This window comes from Protopterus annectens, chromosome 9.part0, assembly GCF_019279795.1.
Source record: "Protopterus annectens isolate FY-2018-M chromosome 9.part0, PAN1.0, whole genome shotgun sequence".
Lineage (NCBI taxonomy): Eukaryota > Metazoa > Chordata > Ceratodontiformes > Protopteridae > Protopterus > Protopterus annectens.
Window position 1 is genome coordinate 34,142,449 of NC_056743.1, and position 22,588 is coordinate 34,165,036.

At 41.9% G+C, this 22,588-nt stretch overlaps 1 protein-coding gene across 1 annotated transcript in view; it reads left to right on the forward strand.

The window, feature by feature from the left end:
• Positions 1 to 22,588, forward strand: part of LOC122811022 (liver carboxylesterase 1-like) — a 683,437-nt gene that overhangs the window by 514,186 nt on the left and 146,663 nt on the right. The window contains exon 7 of the mRNA XM_044082537.1: positions 6,153 to 6,320. Coding sequence (XP_043938472.1) covers positions 6,153 to 6,320 — 168 coding nt within the window. The remainder of the gene's footprint in view (positions 1 to 6,152; positions 6,321 to 22,588) is intronic.

Here is a 22,588-nt window from a genome sequence, read left to right on the forward strand (position 1 = left end):
AACAAACTCTGAAGCTCCTTTCCTACCCACAGAGCACCCTGCCTAACATACCTTAGATCTCATTTGCTGCTTTTGCGACTAGACATGGTTGACTACAGCTCTCAAGTGAACTTGTTAAGATAACTGATATTTCTTAAAAATGTTGTCTTTAATTACTATCCCTTGTTAAATCTCTTTCTCTTAGATACTTTCCCTACACCATAAGAGTTTTTGCTACCCTTCTTCACTTTTGTTACCCTTTATAAACTTACTAGTTTATTCTCACTACCATTGCTAGTAGGCCTTTCCTACCCTCATCTTTTCCCAGTAAGGGTATTCTTACCAAAAAAAAACTGTTACCTTACTTTTTGCTGGCTTTTTTCTTCAGCTTAACCTCAATACTATTTAGTTTTTACTGTTTTGACAAGATAGATAGATATAATCCTTCTGTGGATATCTGCTTGTTAAAAGTTTGTCCTTTAACGATGTCAAATAAAGGCTTCAAGAAATGTGAGAAATGTGAGCACAAGATGTCATTTTTAAATGCCCACTCTTTGTGTGTGTGTGTGTGTGTGTGTGTGTGTGTGTGTGTGTGTGTGTGTGTGTGTGTGTGTGTGTGTGTGTATGTGTGTGTGTGTTTACTGCATAAGGTCTGAGCACCTAGATGAGGAATGTGACATTTGCAGTGGGTTCAACCCCAGAGCTTTAACAGAAATAAGAAACAAATTAATATTAAAAGGTTTATTGCCAACTCCTTTCTCAGGCCATTGCTGGAGTTCAATCTCCAAAGGCAAAATCCAAGGTTCCTTCAAAAAGGTCCAGATCTTCAGATTCCATGGCTTCAGCTTCATCAGAACAGAAGAAAAAGAAGACAAAATCAAATTCGACATCTCCTGGGATCGACCATCCTCGGATCCAGTCAGATATCTGGCAAGTCCTACCTTTGATGCAACAAAACACAGTACAGATCCAAAGTCACAAGATCCTAAGCCTTTGCCTCGCAAAGTGCATTGACCCACTGTGGATCTGGTACTGTCCAGGGTGCCCTTCCCTTTTCTTGAACAGCACTCTAAGTGTCCTTCAGTGGTGTCCCCTCATTCCTGCAGAAGTCTCATGGAGGCAGATGTGGAAAGGACGATGAGAAGATTCTGGATGTAACAGTTTCAGAAGGGAGTCTTCATGGTTCCTACCTCCTTGGGTCAGGAACACCATCCATCAAATGTTGCAACGACAACCCCTCCTCCTCTGACCCAACCTGTGGTTTTAAGAGTCCTTGGATCAGAGAGTTCTGGGCCCTTCTGTGTCACATCCAAAGAGATTATTGTCTTCAGATTCGATTGTTACTCTGAGTACACTGGCTCTGACTTCTTGGGATATGGATGACTCTCAGAGCTGTAGCTTCCAGGTCAGATCCAAAAATAGGATCAATGCCAAGGTTTTCAGAGCTGCCTCCTCCTCTCAGAGCTTTAGCTTGGACGGATGGCTCTTGGAGTGGAGAGGGGGGTGGCAGGCCAGAAACTTGATTTCTTGGCTCCATTCCCTGCCTTCTGTCCTGAACAGTCTGTTTTTGAGAATGTGAAGAGGATTTTCTCTGCTCTGTCAGGTCAGGCAGGTCCTTCCTCCTTGAATCTTCCCTCAGTATCTCAGCTGACTTTGCACCATGATCCTCAGCAGTCTACTCCATGCGGACAGCCAGCACAAAGCTTCCAGACCACCCAGCTGGGTATTGTAATCTCTTCTGATACATCTCTGGATCATCCCACTGAAGAAATCCCTAGAAAAAGGATGTGCAAGAGGAGGCACATGGTCCCCCCCCCCAGGAATCCATTACTGAAAATACTGAATTTGATGAGGGAGAATAGTCTCCCAAGTCACCACCCAATGATATCTCATTTGGAGACATCCTTGAAATCCTTAAACAGAAGGGTGGCTGGTCTGCCAAAAACACAACTCCTGAGGAATCAGTATTTCTAGAAGCTTTTAGGACTGGCCCTTCTAACTCCTGGGTTACTCCACCCTCTGATGAACTTATTGATTTAGTTTTTAAGTGGGCATGCAAGGAACCTGATATGATTAAGTCAATCCCCAAGAGCTCAGACAGGATTCTGGCTCCACCAGTAGGAAGAGAACATTGGAGTAAAGGAGTACCAGTTGATGCAATGCTCATGGCAGCAGCTACAAAGAAGGAGCTCATGGAACTGAGTTCCACTGTCCATCCCCTTCAGTAGAGAATCTAGGTACTGGACAGATTTGGGAAGCGAGTTTATGCTTCAGTGACATTTGCTGTCTGATCACTGAGCTACTTGGCATATTCACAAGATTGCAAAAGGACTTGTTTAAGGAACTTTTAAACTCCTTTTCAGGGTCCAGTGCTGCAGAGGCTCAAGCTTCTGTAGCTTCACAGTTGGCTAACCTTCAGTCTATTGCAAATTCATCCATGAGGCTCACCTCACATGCTGCAGAAGGTGCCTCAAGGGCTGCAGGTTCAGATATTTCCATCAGGGGGCATGCCTGGATGCACCTGTGTGATTTTGTGGAGCCCTCAAGTCCTCTTTTGTCAATGCTGCCTTTGACAGTTCGTCTTTGTTTAGCCCCACAGTATAAGACACATTCTGCAGCCCACCTTGACCTTGCAAAAGCTTTCGACACAATACCCCACTCGGGTATCATAGAAAAGCTCACCAGCTTAAATGTAAACCCATATGTCACAAGATGGGTTGCAAACTGGCTCAAGGACAGAACCCACAGGGTTAGAGTTGCTGGTGCCATGTCAGACTCCAAGCCGGTCACAAGCGGTGTCCCACAGGGCTCAGTCCTGGGCCCCCTCTTGTTCGGCATCTACTTTTCAGAAGTGCAGGCAAACATAGGAGGATTGTGGCTGACAAAGTTTGCAGATGACTGCAAACTGGGCGCCATAGTTGAAAATCCATCAGACACAGATATCATTCAGAGAGGTCTCATAGAAATGGATAACTGGTGCCAGAGCCATGGCCTTAAGCTAAACGCCAAAAATGTATAGTCATACCCTTTGGTAAAAACAAGGTAACCCCAAGTTACCACATAGGTGGCAATCAATTAAGCACAGAAGAGGTTATCAGGGACCTGGGGACCCAAGTTGACAGTAACCTTTCTTTTGACACTCACATTGCCAAAGTGGTTAGGAGGACCTTCTACATTGCCCACCTGATTATGAAGGGATTCACATCCAGATCAAGGGAGGTCATTGTTCCCCTGTACTCTTCACTTATCAGACCAATGATGGAGTACAATGCCCCATTCGGAATGTATCTTACCCGACACCTGCAGCAATTGGAAAGACCCCAAAAGTTCCTCACCAAAAGGATAAAGGGGCTCAAAAATATGCCATATGCTGCCCGACTGAAGAAACTCCAGCTCTATTCAGTCGCATACCGTCTGCTCAGAGGTGACCTGTGCCTGACATACAAGGCCATGTCCAACCCGGAATTAATAGACATGCTCCACTTCAAAAAATCCAAATCCACCAGAGCCACAAGAGCAAGAGACTTAAACCTCAACACGGATATAAATAGGACGTGCTGGAGGGACAGATTAATCACCCAGAGACTCCCTATGCTGTGGAACAGAATCCCGGTCCATGTGAGACAGAGCACCTCACTGGCTCTGTTCAAGAGGAGTCTTGACCAGTGGATGGGAGATCGTAGGTTTACCCCGGGGATCATCTCTGTATCACTGCTGGACAGAGGCACGGCAAACTAATGGGTATAGTATTCTTCAACCTAAGGGGTGGTGAAAGCCACACAACTCTGGCTAGGCTTATAAATGCCCTAGGGCAGATAGCCTAGTATGAACCTATGAACCTATAAGAAAGACAGAAAGACCCTATGTGCTATGGGCATATCTTTTTCAACCCCTCAATGGACCTTTTCCTGGAATCAAAATCAATGTAGAGGTCAAAACATGTGGTTCGGGAAGTCTCAGGGTCCTTTCCAGGGCACACGTGCAGGTAGTTCCCTCAGAGGCAGAGGTGGGAGCAAGAATGACAAAAGACACCCCCATAGCAGAGGAGGCCCACAAAACCTAGAGTTTAGAGATACCTTTTATGACAGAACTTTTCAGCACTCCTGAAGAGAGGCCCAATTGCCTGCCTCTGGAGGAAGTCGGAGGTCACTTATCTCTACACCAGGCAGCTTGGCTAAACATAACATAGGACATTTGGGTGCAGAGAATCATTTCCAGAGGTTGTATTATTCCCTTTTCCTAACCACCTCCAATTCCCAGAAAAATCCCTGATGTTCCACCCAATCAGCAGGAAGCAGCAGCACTAGGTTCGACATACCAGGTTCTGGTCACAGTTCAGTCCATTCTGCCCTTTCTGAGTAAGGATGACTGGATGTGCTCAGTAGACTTTCAGGATGCGTATTATCACATAAAAATGAACAGATGATCTAGAAGGTACTTATGCTTTTGGCTGGGAACCAGTCATTACAAATTCAGAGCACTGCTCTTTGGCCTCATCACAGCCTCCAGGGTGTTCATCAAGTGTATGACAGTGGTAGCACCTCACTTGAGATTGCAAGGATTCCGGGTGTTTCCATACTTAGATGACTGGCTCATTACTCCTCCAACCAGGCATCAGCTGGTACAAGCTCAAGACCAAGTGTTGCAGACTTGTTCAAATCTTGGAATAACCGTCAATTACAAGTCACAATTACAGCCGACTCAGACATTGGAATTTATAGGAGTAGTGCTCAACACAGTTTCCACGGTAGTATCTCTTCCCCCTTTGAGAGTAAAAACAATAAGAAATCAGGTCAAGAAAATAATTTGCAGTACCAAAATGTCAGCCCGGTTGATTCTACAAGTCCTGGGATCAATGTCAGCAGCGATAGTCTTCGTTCCTTTAGCAAGATATCATATGAGAATTCAGCAGTGGATGCTACAAACACTCATGTCAACAAGGATAAGAATAACTCAGGTATGCAAGCGATATCTTTCCTGGTGGATGCAGTCAGAACAACTGTTGCTAGGCCATCCTTTCATTCTCATTCAGCCCACAGCCTTAGTGACCATGGATGCTTCCTTGATTTGGTGGGAGGGAGCATTTTCTGGGGAAGACAGTCCAAGACACTTGGTCTCCTGAGGAGGCCAACTTGCATATCAATGTTATGGAAATGACAGTGGTGCTTTTGGCGTTGCAAGCATTCCAAAACTCTCTCCCTCTCAAAATGATTGCAGTCCAAATGGACAACATGCCAGTAGTTTGGTACATAAACAAACAAGGGGGAACCAGATCTTAATTACTTTCCCCATCTCACAGGTTCGATGACATTCACTTTCAATGAACGGACTTTCAATTACGTGCTTTCAGTTATTTGCCATTCAATGGTTGTTCCGTTTGATGATTAATCATAGACCCAGCAACACTTTGGGCAATCCCCGCAGTACTGTGTGATGACTCCAAGGGCCTCCCTGCAGTACTGGGTGGTGACTCCAAGGGCCTCCCTGCTATACTGGATACTAGCACTGATGACCTCCCATAATTCTAGGTCAAATCTTACTGCCTCTACTTAAGTATTATTTACAGTAATCTAACTGAAGATATGGTGTAGTCTTTGAATCTTAATGTGATGTAGAATGTACTAATAATGTAAGCTGCTACTTTATCTTTATTTTTCTTTGTTATTTATGCCCTGTTGAAATAGCTTTTCTCCCTGTATTTGTTTCGCTATCCCAGTCCTTCTTGTAGGGCTGTTAGTTCTGTAGGCAATGTGCTGTTATTTTGTAGCCAATATTTCAAATTGTTATGCTTTGTTTGAATGTATAAAAATTAAAATGGAGTAACAGAAATGAGCAAATTATGCATTTTATTATATGTCGTCTTAGCTTGTTTCAAATCTTGCAACTGTCCTTTTCGTATGTTTTGTTACCTGCACCTTCATTTTAATGCATGCTGCAGGTTAATGTTTGTCTTCTTTACTTGCCTGTGTTAAACACATTCAACTTTAGGGCTACATGTTAATATTATTTACAGATCACATGTGCATTTCCTGGCATAGCAAACGTGTACAGTCAAGTATTCAGTATCACATGTGAAAATGTCAACAGTGCATAGATCTCTAGATGAACACAAATACTGTTTAACATGCTTTTCTGTCTCTTATCTTATTTTATATCTTATCTTATATATGCAGCAAATCTTGACCCTTATGGTACTGAAATCAGCACTGAAGCTTTGCAGGCATATGACATCTCGAAGATGTGTACAACAACAGACCGCTGCTTTGAGAAGGTCTATACTACTATGGTTTCAGACATGAGAAGTACCTGTCCAATGAATGACCTGGCTGGCCATGCTGCAGGTATCTTTTAATATAAAAGGATTCTCAAATAAGTCATGTAAAGGATAATACATTGTAGAATATTTAGAAATATGTAATTATTTTGCACATTGTGTTATCTCACTTAGAACAATCTGTCCTGTTTGAACAGACCTGGGTAAAACAGAGTTATATTCTGAGGCAGTTCCTGAGCCTTTATCATCACACAGCACTGTATGCGTATGATAGTGATTACACATATGAGACAGGATTATCAACATGCCAGTGTAAGTGCAGGAATCTGATATACACAGGTTCATAGGTTGGCCCTAGGGCCAATACAAGCCTAGCCATAACAATTCCCTGGCTATTTCTTCCCACACTATTTACTTCCCTGGACCCCTGTCTAGCAGGGTGACTGACGTGATCCCCGGGGTGAATTTCCTTTCTCCCATCCATTCATCAAGGTTCCTTTTGAAGACGGCCAAAGAGACACTCTGCTTGACATGTATGGGCAGTCTGTTCCAGAGTCTGGGGAGTCTCTGGGTCAGGAACCTATCCCTCCAGCATGTTTTGTGTATTGTGATGACAAGGTTTAGATCCCTGGAGCGTGTGGCTCTGAGGGATTGGGATTTCTTTAAGTGTAGCATGTCCAACAGCTCTGGGTTTGACATGGCCTTGTATGTTAAGCAGAGATCGCCTCGGAGTAGACGATATGCGACAGAGTATAGCTGGTGTATTTTAAGACGGTCAGCATAGGACATCTGCTTTAGGCCTGCGATTCTTTTAATGAGGTATTTCTTCGGCCTTTCCAGTTGTTGCAGATGCCATGAGAGGTACATACTAAATGGGGCATTGTATTCTATAATGGGTCTAATGAGGGATGAGTACAGTGGGACAATGACCTCCTTTTTTATGGATGAAAAGCCTTTAGTGATGAGGTGTGCCACATAGAAGGATTTCCTGACTGTTGTGGCGATGTGGTTATTGAAGGTGAGACCACTGTCCACCTGTGTCCCTAAGTCTCTTATCACACTTTCGGTGTTTAGTGAACTACCACCTATATGGTAATTCACGGGTACATGTTTTTTTCCCAAAGGAGATAACTATACATTTCTTGGCATTGAGCTTGAGACCATGGCTCTGGCACCAAACATCTGTTTCTGTAAGGCCCTTTTGTAGAGTATTGACATCATTTGTGGATTCAATAATGGCTCCCAGTTTGCAGTCATCTGCGAACTTTGTTAGCCAGAGTCCCTTAGTGTTGGCCTGTACTTCAGAGAAGTAGATGCCAAACAAGAGAGGTCCCAGGACTGAACCCTGAGGTATTCCACTTGTCCACTTGTCTGGAGCTGGATTTTGAGTCAGCTACTTTTACAGTGTGGGTTCTGTCAGTAAGCCAGTTGGCAACCCATCGAGTGATGTAGGGATTAATGCCCAGCTTAGTAAGTTTATCTATGATTCCAGAGTGGATGATGGTGTCAGAGGCCTTGGCGAGATCCAGATAGGCTGTGTGGACTGCCTTACCCTCGTCCACATCTCTGGAGACTGAGTCGAAGAAGTCAAGTCAGGTTCAGGAGACAAGATCGGCCCTTCACGAACCCAAAGTGGGTGGGGTCCAGTGTTTTAAGGTTGCCAATGTCTTTGTTTATAAGTTCCATGATTATACGTTCCATGGCCTTGCAGATCAAGCTCGTTGGACTGATCGGGCGGTAGTTCCTGGGATCAAAGGTGGATCCCCCCTTCTGGAATGGGATAACTGTAGCTGTGCACCACTCAGAGGCCATGAAGCCTGAGGAGAGGCTATGATTAAACATGACACTTAGGTGAGGTGCCAGTTCATATTGTAGTTCATGTAGTACACAGCCCGGGATGTCATCTGGTCCCATGGATGCTGTATTCTTAGCTTTGGAGAGTGCGTTTGTTACCTGTGTGGCCATTATTACCAGAATTTGGCAATCTTCCGGTATTGAGATGGGAGATTTAGGGGGTGAGAGGGGAGTGAAGTTGGCACTAAATCGATCTGCTAGGATATTGGCAATATCCTTGGGATCAGTATATTTAATGCCATTCTGTTGTAGCTCAGAGCAGATCTGAGCATTGCCATTTAGATTCTTGACATAGTTATAGAATGCCTTGTGGTAGTCTTTGGAATCTTTAGCAATTTTATTTTCATAACTAGCTTTGGAGGATTTTATGAGGGATCTCATCTTCTTACTGAGGCTGGTAAGGAGTTTTTTGCATCCTGGGATTTTCCTCTTTTTTGCAACAGTTTTTTCCTATTTGTTGTAAATATTGTTTATGTCAGGGGACCACCATATTGGCTTCCTTTTTTTGGAGGAGAACATCTTGGTTCTATTTGGGATGACATGATTCATGCATGAGTGGATGTGCTCGTACAGTGCCTTAGTGTAGGACTCAGCAGTCGAACTTTCATTTCCCGTCTGCATGGGTGTCATGAAGTTTGTAACTTCTGACTTGGGTAGCATGAAGTTGGCTTTGGAGAAGTTTTTTATGGAGGTTTCCTTACTGGGGGATGGGGTTGGGATGTGGATGTTAAGGGTGATTAGCTTATGGTCTGACCTGACCAACAAGGGGGTGACCATAGGTGTGGAGCATCAATTTCCCATGTTGGTAATGACCAGGTCTAGGATATTGGAGGCCCTGGTAGGACTATGGATTAGTTGATCCAGGGCATTGGAATTTATGAATTCCAAGAACCATTGGGCAAAAGTGTTGGTACATGAGTAGTTTTCCCAGTTAATGGCAGGGTAGTTGAAATCACCCAGTATTAGGGTGTTTGGTTGTATATTAATATTTTCCAGTATGTTTAGAAAGGTGTAGTGAGAATCTTGTGGCATGGTGGGGGATCTGTAGCAAGCTATAATTTGCATTGCAGTCTTACCTACTGTTAGTTACACCTGGAGAATTTCAGACACATTGTGTTGGGCAACTAACCTGGTGGTGTGAATATCCTTGGTGAATATGGACACTCCTCCACCTTTAGTGTTTCGGTCTTGGTTTGGTGGCCGAAAAGTGTGGTAAGAGTTGTAGCCTGGTATTGCAGGGGTGCTCTCAGGAGCCTTGAACCAGGTCTCAGTTACTGCACAGATATCGATGTTCTCCATTTTTAGGAATGCCTCGAGAGAGTGCATTTTGAAATTTAGACTTCTAGCATTGAGTAGCATTACCTTCAGATTTTGCATGCTTGTACCTGTTACGGTGGTGCTTTTGTCCTTTGAACTTTGCCTAAAAAAAGCACTATGGATTGACAAGAGCCTTAGCCAGTAACTTGAATCCCACGGGTGACAGGTGCAGACCATCTCTGGCAAAGTATCATGGTCTGTCGATCATGTCGTCCCAGGCAGACAGATACTGGATCCCCTTTGAATGACACCAGAAGCTTAGCCAATTATTGAAGTAAATCATGTTGTCCTTATATTGTGGTATCATTCTGGGCGAAGGCAGGATGCTACAGAGGGCTAGGGTCATACCTGCCTGGGCCACATGATCCAACAGCTCTTCCATGTCTCTTTTCATGTAGTCCAGGGAGGTACGTCTCAAGTCATTCACTCCAACATGGACAATGACAGAGTTATATTTGTACTTGTTGTGGAGTGACTTGAGTGCATGCGTTATGTGGTGGATCCTGGTACCTGACAGGAAGATCAGTGTAGTTTTCTCCTTGTTCAGCCTGGTGAGTGGGACATCAATGTGCCTGACTATAGAGTCACCTATGACTCAAGTGTTAGGTACATTGTCTTGCCTTAGTGGCTGTTGTTGGGTGGCACACTGGTGTTGTGAGCTATGTGACACTTTGGTTGTGATTGGTGTTTGTTTGCATTTCAGCTTCGGAGGTCCTTGTTGCTTGGGCACGTTACAGTTAAAGGCCTCCGCATATGTGGATTTAATGTTGCTATGTGTGGGTGTTGGTGGTGTGAGTTTAGAAGGGCTATATGTTGCTTGCTGTGTAGTGCAGTGAGAGAGCTTTGCTTCCAGTTTGGCTATGTAAGTGCATCTCTCACAGGTTGTATTGTTGGGCGGTAGGATGAGAGGGTTGTCTGTGTACATGAAGCAATTGCTGCATTGCCCCAGTATGCCCAGATTCACCAGGTGAACAGGAGAAATCAACGGAAGCTGACCCTTGGACATGCCTGGTTTGGTGCTTTTTTGAAAAGTACAGGAGCTGTTTTCCCTTACCTTAGCAAGGCACTTTGCAATTATAGGCTGTTTAGTGCCTATGATTAATTTCTCCTTAATAAGAAGAGTTGAGTGCTTGTATCAGTTTAAGGCTTCCTAGTGCTTTCCAGCAGGTATTAGAGCAAGTGCTAGTCACATGGATGCTAAAGGTAAGATGGAAAAAAATGGTTTATCCTAAACACTGCAGCGTGCACTAGAGAAGTTAGATGTGAAAGTAGGTAACTTAAGTTTTACCTGTCTAAAAAGTTGTTTTAGTGGAGAGTCACTATTTTTAAAACAGCAAGATAGACTGAAAGGGGATGATCACTTTTGTATTCCGGTACTATGGAATACAGTAGAATGGCCAATAAATTTAAATAGTTGAAGGGGAGCGATTTCACAAAACGATAATTTTGTGCTTACTCACACAAGCCAGTGAAAGCAGAGAGGAAATGAGATATATGGTTAGATTAACATAAGAGGCAGGCAACTAGAAAGACAGTGGTATTTAAGAACACGGCAGTGACAGGGTGGGGGGTGGGGACAAATTTCTGCCCGACTCACAAGAGACAGAGCTGTGGTGTCTTTTGAAGTTTTAATATGCAGTTAAAAGCAGAACACAAGCAAAACATAAGGTAAAGAAAACAAATCACAGCACTCAGAATATAAAAGGCAAAAAACTAATACAAAATACAACAAATAACAAGCAAACCAACCTTTCCCTCACAGCAAAGTGTAGCAGAGTCTGGGTGAGCCTTTCTAATAAAGCTCTGAAATGTTTTATTTTACCCCTTAAATAGAAGGTTTAGTTCCTAGCTCCACCCCCTCAATTCACAAATGATTAACCTTAAGTGACCTATTTTGTCTTCTGTATGAGTCCTTAATTGATCAGTTCTAATTTCTGCCTGACTCACAAGAGACAGAGCTGTGGTGTCTTTTAAAGTTTTAATATGCAGTTAAAAGCAGAACACAAGCAAAACACAAGGTAAAGAAAACAAATCACAGCACTCAGAATATAAAAAGGCAATAAAACTAATACAAAATACAACAAATAAAAAGCAAACCAACCTTTCTCTCACAGCAAAGTGTAGCAGAGTCTGGGTGAGCCTTTCCAATAAAGCTCAGGACCATATCTATACAGTTTAGCTGGAAAAGAAAGTACAATCTCACACATGATGGTACTGCTTGTGATTTCAAAAGACAATTATGTAGCTTTGACCTGTAGGTAAACTGGTATCCTAGGCAAAAATGCTCTATGGGGCACCTCGCTCCCCCACTGCCCACTCCATCTAGGCACACTCACGCCATCTAGATTATTGTTTCTTCTCACAGTTTGTTTTACTCTCTAGTTTTTTTCTGCTGTTATTCATTCACTACACATGATCTCCACAGTGAAGACTGTACTCTGAAAACTGTGGAGAAAACAAATGCATTAAATTGGGGATCGTCCCTCAGAAGCCATGTAGGTTCTAAATGCTCTGAGGTGCATTTTAGAGTTTTTTAAACAACCTTTTCATCCCATGATGGCCCAAACACAAATCACAATTAAGGGAAGAAATACAGTCTTCTTCAACTTTGCTTTTCCTGCATCCTTTCAGCACACTCTGACTGACCAGGACTTCACTGTAATAACTAAATTAAGCTGGAGTCTGGACGCTGCTGAGTTATAGATGTACTGATCTGCATTTTAGAGTTTTTTTCCAACCTTTTCATTCAATGATTGGCTGAACAAAAATCAAGCACACAGAAAAGAAATTCAGCCTTACTTTTTATTTGAAGGAAGAAATAAGTTGTATCCAAAATGTAATGCTTAAAGCTTACCAAACACCAGTTCACAATGAACTGAGAAGATAAATGCTTGTGAGGATATTATCTCTTTCTCTACTAATCCTCCCACCTCAAACTTGGTGGTCACTTTCTATGTATCCCCCTCTGGTGTTATAATGGGATTAAAGTTAAGGCACTAATACCCACAGCCATACTTCAAGCTGTTGTAAGGATATCATTTCTCCTCACCCTCTGCTCCCAAAAAACAGCCACCTTCTGTAACCCCTTCTGATGTCAGATTGGGACAAAACTGAAAAAAACAAATAGAACATAACATATTTGCTGTCACTGTCAGACATATATAAGCAGCGTGTTACTTTAATTGCCATCAAAAGATAGTCAGCTGTATATGCATCAGATGTTTCATTGTGAGGAAAATGGAAAAAAATGATTTCAATAATGTTTCCAGCTTGTTACTTTTAGAGACAGTTAAGTGATCTTATACAAGTTATAGTGACCTTCCATTCGCCCCTCTGAAGTTTGTGAGGAAAGTTAAATATATACTGACCATACTGTCCCTAGCCCAGCACAAGATATAATGACCTGTGAGGTTTGGGAGGAATGCTAAAGAAATAATGAAATTGGCGAATGCCCCACACAAGTTCAGTGACCGTCTGTGCACACCTATGAGCACGGCTAGTTTTAGACTATGTAGGGTTCAGGGCACAGGTGACTACTAAGCCAGTATCAAAATTCACTTCTGCAGCCTTGGTGTGTTGGGACCACACCAGCTCCCCAGAAGCTCTGAAAGTCTGGGTTTTCTGTAATCCATTTATCCATTTCATCCTTTCTACAAGTGAAGAGAGACAACCCCCACCAAGCAGTTACAGCCACTTCTATGTACAGTTTAGACATCTGAGTGTGTTACCAGAGGATGGCCTTGCAGTGTATTTCATCTTTATTCCAAAACAAACTGCACATTAAAATACTGCACATTGCCTCACATAAATCACATTAGTACTAAAAAGCCAAAATAATAAGCAAACAACACCGGGCAGCTGCTCATTTTCCTCCATAGACAGCTACAACAATTATGCCTTCTCTGTCTGTACATGTCCAGTGTCCACTTCTCACAAACTGCCAGCCCAACCCCCACTCAGCAGTTATAGCCACTATGTTTGATGGCTATACTCTTTCATCTCCACTGAAACAAGTTGCAAATTTGCTACACATTACAGTATTTCAAGTTGTTCCACACCAATTACAAAGCCAGAAGTAGTGCCAAAAATATTGGTTTGGTCACTGCCAGTGTCACTGTAAAAACTGCCTTCAGTCTGTTCATGCTATTCCTCTTTCTCAGCTAGCCAAAATTCTGCAGAATGTCCCCGAGTTTGTCTCATATTTTGACCTTTGTCCCTCATATTATTTTTAATTTGGTGTTAAATTGCTAACCTTCACAATAAGTCACTAAGGCCAGTCACTGGGTATTATTTAAGTTTTTTTAAATATTCCTTTATGCTGTTTCAGATCTACATTTGAACAATACAAATTGTCTCCTGTTTGACCTTGCAACATTCAAGTCTAATGTGATGTCAACAGGAGGTGGGGCACTGCCCCCCTGGAGTGCCTGCTGTCCCGCTGGTCATTTTTTTATCGCAGGGCAGCTTCATTTATTTCTTTATTTTTTGGAGCAAAATAATTAAATAAATATGGTAAGAGCACCCTTGGTAGCATGGCACCCTGGACAACCAGCTAGTTCACCTGTATGTGTAAGGCCTGCCCTGAGTGAAGTCTAATCTTTTCCATAAGTAACCTGTTTTTTTTTTTTTTTTTTGAAGTGTGAGAAGAAGTGTAGATAGCAGGAACAAAGAGAATGTTATAGTGGTACTGAACATTAAAAATAAAAGAAACATTTACATCCACGTTTATGCAGTAAGGAGTGAGAGGGGTGTGTATGTGTGGTACAGGTGCCCAGAGGAGTTGTGAGACAAGAACCTGAATGGCACCCTCAAGTACACTGTAACACTTATAAAATGGGTATTCTTTTTCTGCAGTTTGAATTTTATGTCTGTCTATTTATTTATGCATAAGTTCTTTTGTTAAATGGGTAGAATACCGATCCTCATGGAACATTCACAGGTTCAGCTCAGGTATACAAAATGAAGACACAGTACGCATGCTATAGTAAGACTACCCATAAATGGAAAAATAAACAGCAATGGATAGTACTGTTAATTTAATAACTATATACAGTGTGCAGGATACAATAAAAGCCTGAGTCTTCTCATGTGAATATAAGCTGTGAAGTTGATTAACATTTTATTAGAGTGAGGGAGTAGTGCCATGTTTTTCTGAATTTGTTTGTTATATGCAAAATGTGAGATGCAGGTAAGTGAAACTGGGGTTAGATAATCTGGTATTAGAAGGGGGTGGCAGTTGATCTGGTGTTAAGATATAGGAGTAATGAGGCACTGAAGGTTTAAGTGCCATTACCCATTGTGAAGCGTTTGCATTTACCTTGTTGAAAGAGATGCGCCTTTAATTGTTTCCTGCAGTTGGTAAAGCATTGGGTGTTTCATATTTATTTCAGGATGCTTTCCCAGATTTTGAGAATCTTTGGTTTGCTTTAGTTTGGTAAATGGGATGACAATGTTCATGGTGGAGGAGGAGAGGCATAGCTGGCCTTAGGCATAGGCCAACTGGGCAGCAGCCTTGGGCACCACTGTAGCAGGGGCACGTTTTCAGTATTTATTTGGTGTAGGTAGACCAGGATGGGGGCACCAGGTGGTGTGGGGGGGTGCCGTGGATCCTTTTTGCCTAGGGCACCAGTTGACCTAAGGCCGCTGCTGAGGAGCGGGATCTGAGGTTGCATGAAGGTTGTTTTCCAAAGAAGAAAGATTGTGCATTGATGAGTTTTAAAGGTCATTGATCCTAGTAAGAAGGTGATTTTTGTGGGACAGCTAGACACTTGGCATTGTTGAGGGTGTATTACTGGTGTTCCCTTCCAGGATACAGTGTAATAAATCAGTGTTTGGAAATGGTTTGGAATAAGGGAGGTCCTTTTTGGATGCACAGGTAATTAGGAAGGGGTCTATGTGGATGCACAGGTAATTAGGAGGGGTTCTTTTTAGCTGCACAGGTAATTAGGAGGTGTTCAATTTGGATACACTTATAATTAAGAAGGGATATTTTTTGATGCACCGATAGGAGGAGTCTTTTTGGATGCACAGATAATTAGGAAGGGGTCTTTTTGGATGCACAGATAGTTAGGAAGGGGTCTTTTTGGATGCACAGGTAGTTAGGGGGGTTCTTTTTGGATGCACATACAATTAGGAGGGGTTCTTTTTTGATGCACGTGTAATTAGGAAGGGCTCTTTTTGGATGCATAGGTAGTTAGAAGGGGTTCTTTTTGAATGCACAGGTTACTAGGAGGGTTGTTTTTGGATCCACAGGTAATTAACAGATTGTTTTGGATGTACAGGTAATTAAAAAGCTATACTCTGTTTGAGGACCAGTAGTCCTTTCCCAATAGCTAGCCTGCCTTCTGGGGAGAGGAATTGCTAGATTTTTATAGCCCAGAATCGAAGTTTATTACTTTTTTTGGAAAATTGGATGTGGTATTGAATGTTGAGGGAGGGCGTCTAATCAGTTATCGGTATTATGTACGACAAATTGTTTTGCAGTGTATTTTGATGTAAAATAGTTCCTCCACCTACTTTAACCATGGTTTGTTGTGATGGGTACAAACTAAATATGTGGAGTGCTGTTATGACATTTTCTGGATGATTGTTTTACGGATTTTTCTGTCAGATGTGTTGTATTGCACATTTACATTTGTAACTGTCAATTTAAATTTGTTTTTGTAAATCATAATTTAGATCTTTCTTGCACAAATTCAGTCCCAAGGTTAAGGTGGCAACAGCCAGTAGGTAGTATATTGAAAATCTTAACTCAAAACATTACATTTTGGCAGAGTTAGGGCATTTTTTGTGTATGCTTAAAATGCATTTTTATCAGTTTTCTAGTACAGCTACTGTTGAGACAAAAGGCATTGTTTCTGTTTTATTTGCATTGTGGTTTTGCCATTGTGATCTAGATACTGCAGTCCTTTAACAGAAACAGTTGAAACTATTTAGAGCTGCATGTATAATTAGAAGACATCAGCTGTGACAGACTAGTTAAATTATCTGACAAAGCAGGCATGAGCTGCTTTGTTAACTATCGCTCATCTGTAATCTGTAAGAATAAGGAGTATTCACTGTAGCTGTTCACTCTCAAATGTGTGCGTACACACATACACACACACACTCACACACACACACACACACACACACACACACACACACACACACACACACAAAAAACACAATTTTTAAGTTGGAAAATGAAACAGAATGTCCAAGATGTTTTACAAGAAAGCTGAACATCTTAATGTCCTTTTGTGACTGGACATTTTAAGAGTACTTACATCCGAGTGACGTCTCCAGGTGCATCTGCAGTTACCCCCTACTGCGCCTCTAGGCGTCAAATAATGCTTGTTCATATTTGCATTAATAATTCCAAATTCATGCCACATACAAGGTATCAGAATGTTTTATCTTGAAACATACATGATGATATTTGACCTATGTCAATGACTATTTGTTAGAACTGTAAGGTGATAACTTCATTTTTTTAAAGGCTGAAGCCACGCCCACTGGGAGTTAAAGGTACACACTCAAAAGAGCTGTTCTGGCTCACCAGCCTGAACATAAACTCGTACGTCACAAGATGGGTTGCCAACTGGCTTACAGACAGAACTCACATGGTAAGAATAGCGGGCTCCAGGTCTGACTCTAAACCAGTCACAAGTGGTGTCCCACAAGGCTCAGTTCTGCGACCCCTACTGTTCGGCATATATTTCTCAGAAGTACAGGCAAACACAGGAGGACTATGGCTAACCAAGTTCGCTGATGATTGCAAACTGGGAGCCATAATTGACTCTCCGGCTGGCACGGACATCCTCCAAAAAGGCCTTACTGAGAAAGACACCTGGTGTCAAAGTCATGGCCTCAAGCTAAATGCCAAAAAATGCATAGTCATCCCATTTGGGAAAAACAAAGCACCCACAGATTACCACATAGGCGGCAGCCCCCTTAATACAGAAGAGGTAATAAGAGGTCTGGGGACCCAGGTAGATAGTAATCTCTCCTTTGACAATCATATTGCCAAAGTAGTTAGGAAATCCTTCTATGTGGCCCATCTAATTACTAAGGGGTTCGCATCTAGAAATAAAGAGGTTATAGTGCCCCTCTGCTCATCACTCATCAGACTTATCATAGAGTACAATGCCCCATTTGGGATGTACCTCACAAGACACTTCCAACAGCTTGAAAGACCACAAAAGCACCTCACCAGGAGAATTACTGGCCTCAAACATATGTCCTATGCAGCCCGACTGAAAAAACTCCGGCTGTACTCAGTGGCATATCGCTTACTCAGAGGTGATCTCTGCCTAACTTACAAAGCCATGTCCAACTCAGAATTGATGGACATGCTCCACCTAAAGAAATCCAAGTCACTGCGAGCCACACACTCTAGTGAGCTAAACCTCGCCACAACAATAAATAGAACATGCTGGAGGGATAGATTCCTGTCACAGAGACTCCCCATGCTTTGGAACAAAATTCCTAACTACATTAGGCAGAGCCCCTCACTAACACTCTTCAAGAGAAGCCTTGACGAGTGGATGGGTAACAGAACATACACCCCTGGGATCACTTCATTGTCTCTGCTTGACAGAGGCTCAGTTAATTAATCAATGGGGCGGCGAAAGCCAACACACTCCGGTTAGGCTTATAAATGCCCTCAGGCAGATAGCCTAGTACCTACCTATAAAGGGGGACAGAGGTTGAGGGACAGCAACTTGTAGATGGGTGTTGCTGTAACAGTTTGTTTATAGGACAGCTCAAAGCCTGTTACATCTTTGAGTTTCAGGCAGCATTGTTCAGAAGTTGGTGTCAGCTGACTGAGGTGACAGATTTTATTTAGGAATTTGTAGCTTTGGTTGTGTACAAGTAGATATTCAAAGTAATGCATGGAGACATTCAAGGTGTAGAAAAACAAGCACCAGTGCTAGCCAGTGCTGAGACAAAACTGGCTGCAAGTCAAGTTTTCTAAGGTAGGAGTTATGTGTGGTCTACATGACCTGCACTATCTTTCGTCCAGTCAAGGGGCACTTATGATACACAAGCAGCTAGCCATCTGTTGAAGATCTCCGTTAGGAGTTATGGCAGAACACTGGCCAGATTTCTTAGGAGCTTGGAAAGGTGCCTTACTTATCTGTGTGCTTGTTGTTTCCTAATGGCATCCAGTTTTCTTTTCAGCCCCACCACCTCTGTCCTGACACCTGTCCACTGTTCTCTCCATTTTGTCCTACCTTCCTCTCAGTTTGGTACCCTCCTCTTACTTTCCTTTATGAATAAAATATCTCTGTTTTCCTATTTTTTTGTGATTTCTCTCCCATTTTTGCTCAGCCTGGCTAGTTTTGTCTGTTTCTTCTATCCATCTGTTGAGTGCCTAAAAGCCCTTATTTTATGTCTTCATCCCTTCTTGCTAGGTCTCTTACAGCATTTTCCATATCTCATTTAATCTTTGTTGCCTCTCCAGTAGCTTCCTTGTACTGTGCTTTGTAGTGTTATTGTCTTGGTTTGCCCTTTGTTCACACATATCCACAGCCTTAAGTACTCCATCCCTGATCCATTTAAATACCTTTTTTTACTCCTACAATTTTGCTGTTACTTTCCAACTCTTTCTTGACCATGTCCCCAACCATGGTGTAATGATCTCTTCTGAAATCCCACATCATTGTCTTTGTATTCATGTCTTTCACACCTACTCTAAACTGCACAACCATGATTGCTCGGCCACTGTTGGCTTCCTTAACTGGGACCCTCTGTATTGACTAGGACCAAATTGTCTTGAAATCTGTCCTTTCTGTCACTGTCCAGCTCTGGGTTGCCAGATGCCACTTCATTCAAGATGTCAGTCAGCTTGGAATTTCCTAGTCTGCTCCATGCAGATGCAGATCCATCACAGGTATTACCTGTTTCCTCATACCCATCGTTTATTCCGCACTGATAGTGTCTCTTGGTCATCCTTTCTTTTGTCTAGGGGAACACACACACTGTCAGTCCATCAGTTCTCCAGCATTTTCTCTAACACAACTTCCAGGGTATATATATATATATATATATATATATATATATATATATATATATATATATATATATATATATGTGTGTGTGTGTGTATATATATATATATATATATATATATATATATATATATATATATATATATATATATATATATTTCAAGCACGGGCATTAATGCCCTTCTAGCTTGCCAATATAAGTATCCAGGCTGTTCTTAAAAATATCTGAACTAGTACTTGTTTGCTTTAATGTAATTTGGTGGTCTGTTCCATGAATTAGCTGCTGTCTCAGAGCTTCTCATTTCTGTGGAATTTTCTACATAGGTTGTCTGATAATTCTCTACTGCTTTTTTGATGACCCCAAACATTCCCAGAGGTAGTTGTCTCTAAATGCCCTATATACCTGAATACGATCTCCTCTTCGATATCTGCAACAAACACTGTACAAGTTCAGATATTTTAGTCTTTCATAATAACTTAAATTTTCACACCCATGGATGCCCGTGGTATTTTTCTGCTGTACCCTTTCCAGTTTACTCATGCTTGTTTTCTTATAAGGTTCCCATAGTTTTCTTCCATACTCATAATGTAACTAACAAACAATGATGTCATCATTTCTGATATCCTAGACTTTATAAAACTTTTTTTACACCCTATAGTTCTATAACTGTCATTAACCAATCAATTGCTATGATTAGAAAAACTCATAGCCAGATCTACCCATATATATACCCAGGTCCTTAAATGAGTCAACATTTTCAATCACTGTGTGCTGTATTAAATATTCACCTTTCAATTTATGTCTTCCAAATCTTATAGGCTTAGTTTTTGATGTATTTATCAGCATATTATTCTCCTGTGCTCAAATGGTCAATTTAATCTAGTTATTTTTCAGACATGCCTTATCTGTAGCACATGTAATCAGTTTACCCAGTTTCATTTTATCTGCATATAGATTGTAGAACATCTCAGATGAAAAATTTAGGTCTGAAAGATACAATCTAAACATGTAAGGGCCTTGGACAAAGCCCTGCAGGGCACCCTGACTGTAACCAAGAATTTCACCTGCCCAGTTGCTGTATGGTACTTCCTATGTCCTGTTTGTAAACCATGCAGCTATACATCTTATCAAGTGCACATCAATACCTAGTTGTACTAATTTATTGATCAGTGTTTTGTGTATGACCCTGTCAAATGCTGAAGTTAAATATATACATATTACATCACAGCACACATTTTCATTCATAGCTGTTATTATTTTCGTTTAGAATGTCATGTTACGGGTGGTAATAGATCTATTTTCAACATGTGCATGCTGAAATATGGTTTCAAGTCCCAACCTATCCAATTCTGAAAATGTAACCAAGCTTCTGACCCCAGCTGCTGTCTTGTCCCATTCTTTGTTTTGTGTTTTTCCTCCTCTCTTATTTCACATTGATGTCTGTCTTTTATGCAGATTGCTACTCCACTACTCCTTGTCGCCCTTCTCTGTCATTCCTGAACAGTCTGTTGCTAGGTGCCCTTTGTCTTACCCCCTCTTGTCATTGGCCCATATTTCTGTGATGTCAGCAATGCCAGCCCTACTCTCTTTCATCACTGTTTGCAGCTGCCTGCTTCCTATCTAGACTCCTTGCATTACAGAGTAAGAGCTCGCCCAGTCTTGCTACAGGTCGACATTATTTGTCCTCCTGCTATGTTTTGCATGTCATGTTTTACCTCCTATCTAGTGCATAAAACCATACCCGTCTTCTGCTTCTTTCACTTTCCTGTCCCCCTTTCAAATAAAGGTACATTCATTGGGCTGTATCTTTCTAACCAAGCTGTAAACACCACTGTACTAGGATGTTACCTGCCTCTTGCATAGAGCTAGTCATTTTGCCAGGTCTCCCCCATCCTCCTAACAATTGTAGGTGTTTCTCCTTGTCCTGTGTTGCAGCTACTTATTATGCTCCCCAGATTTTTCTTTTTCTCTGCTGGTATAGATGGCACTTCTGGGAGTGTTACTTTTAACCCCTGTCCTGACATTCCTCAGCCAGCTCCCTGGCCCGTCTGTTACCACTTCAACTCTCTCTCTCCTCTGATAGATCATTGGTGCCTACGTGGGCCACATCCCCCATTCACTTCTCACCCTTGCTGTTTTCTTCAACTTCCACCTACATTTTACTTAGTCTAAGACCAATTTAATTGAGACCTAGTCTCTCCTATCTTGCATTTTCTAACTCCTAATCCCATTTGTGACTGTGTTTTCAATAACCAAAACCCTCTTCTGTGTCCCCACATTGGCTCACATATCCTTCACGTTCTGCTTCTTATCTGTAACTATTTTATTTCCACCAATCGCTGACCATTCCTGTGTTACCTTTGGTCACCTTCCTCCTTTCTTCCTCTGCTCTTTGTATAAAACCTTCCTTTCTTCTTTTTCTTTTTCCTTCTCCAGTCTTGCCGAATGTCTCTCCTCACCTTCTTCTCCTACTGTTGTAGTCCTAGCTCTGTTCCCTTATCATCTGCTCTTCTACTTTTTCCTTCCTTTCATGAATTTCTCTCTCATATTTTCCTTTCACTGAACTCTCTGCTTTCTTTTTCCTCTTCTAATCTTCTGAAACCTCTGGCCATGACATCCTCTCCTCTGCCTTTCTTCAGTTTATCTTTTCCTACCCTATACTGTCTGCAGACCTTCTTTTGCCTCCTCCTCCTCTTCCTGTCCACTCCCACTTTATCCTTTAGTACTAGCAGTCATGTATCCTTTGAAGTGGCCCAATTCTCCATCAGTCTCAGCATCTTCTTCAGCCCCGAAGCTTCCTGAAGTAAACAGCTGCTCCATATACTGAGTACCTTGTAAATCTTTGCCGGACTTGGCCAGAAGGATTGCACCTTTCATTCCCAGTTCTCATATCTAGAACTCTTCCCTTTTCTTTCATTATTTCCTGTAGTTGTATTTTTGTATTTATATCTAACTAGAGTTCTCAAGTTGTATTCTTAACCTGCTAAGCAAATGCCAAACAAGTGACACATTTATACTGCAATTAAGATTAAAGTAAGACCATTCTCTTGTAATTTACCTTAAAATTCCTTACTCAGGCCAAAGGATTAGCCGTATCTATAAACCCCTTCCTATGACAAGACCAAAAATAACGAGAAAACCAAATAATCCAAAGCCAAAGCCCAGAAG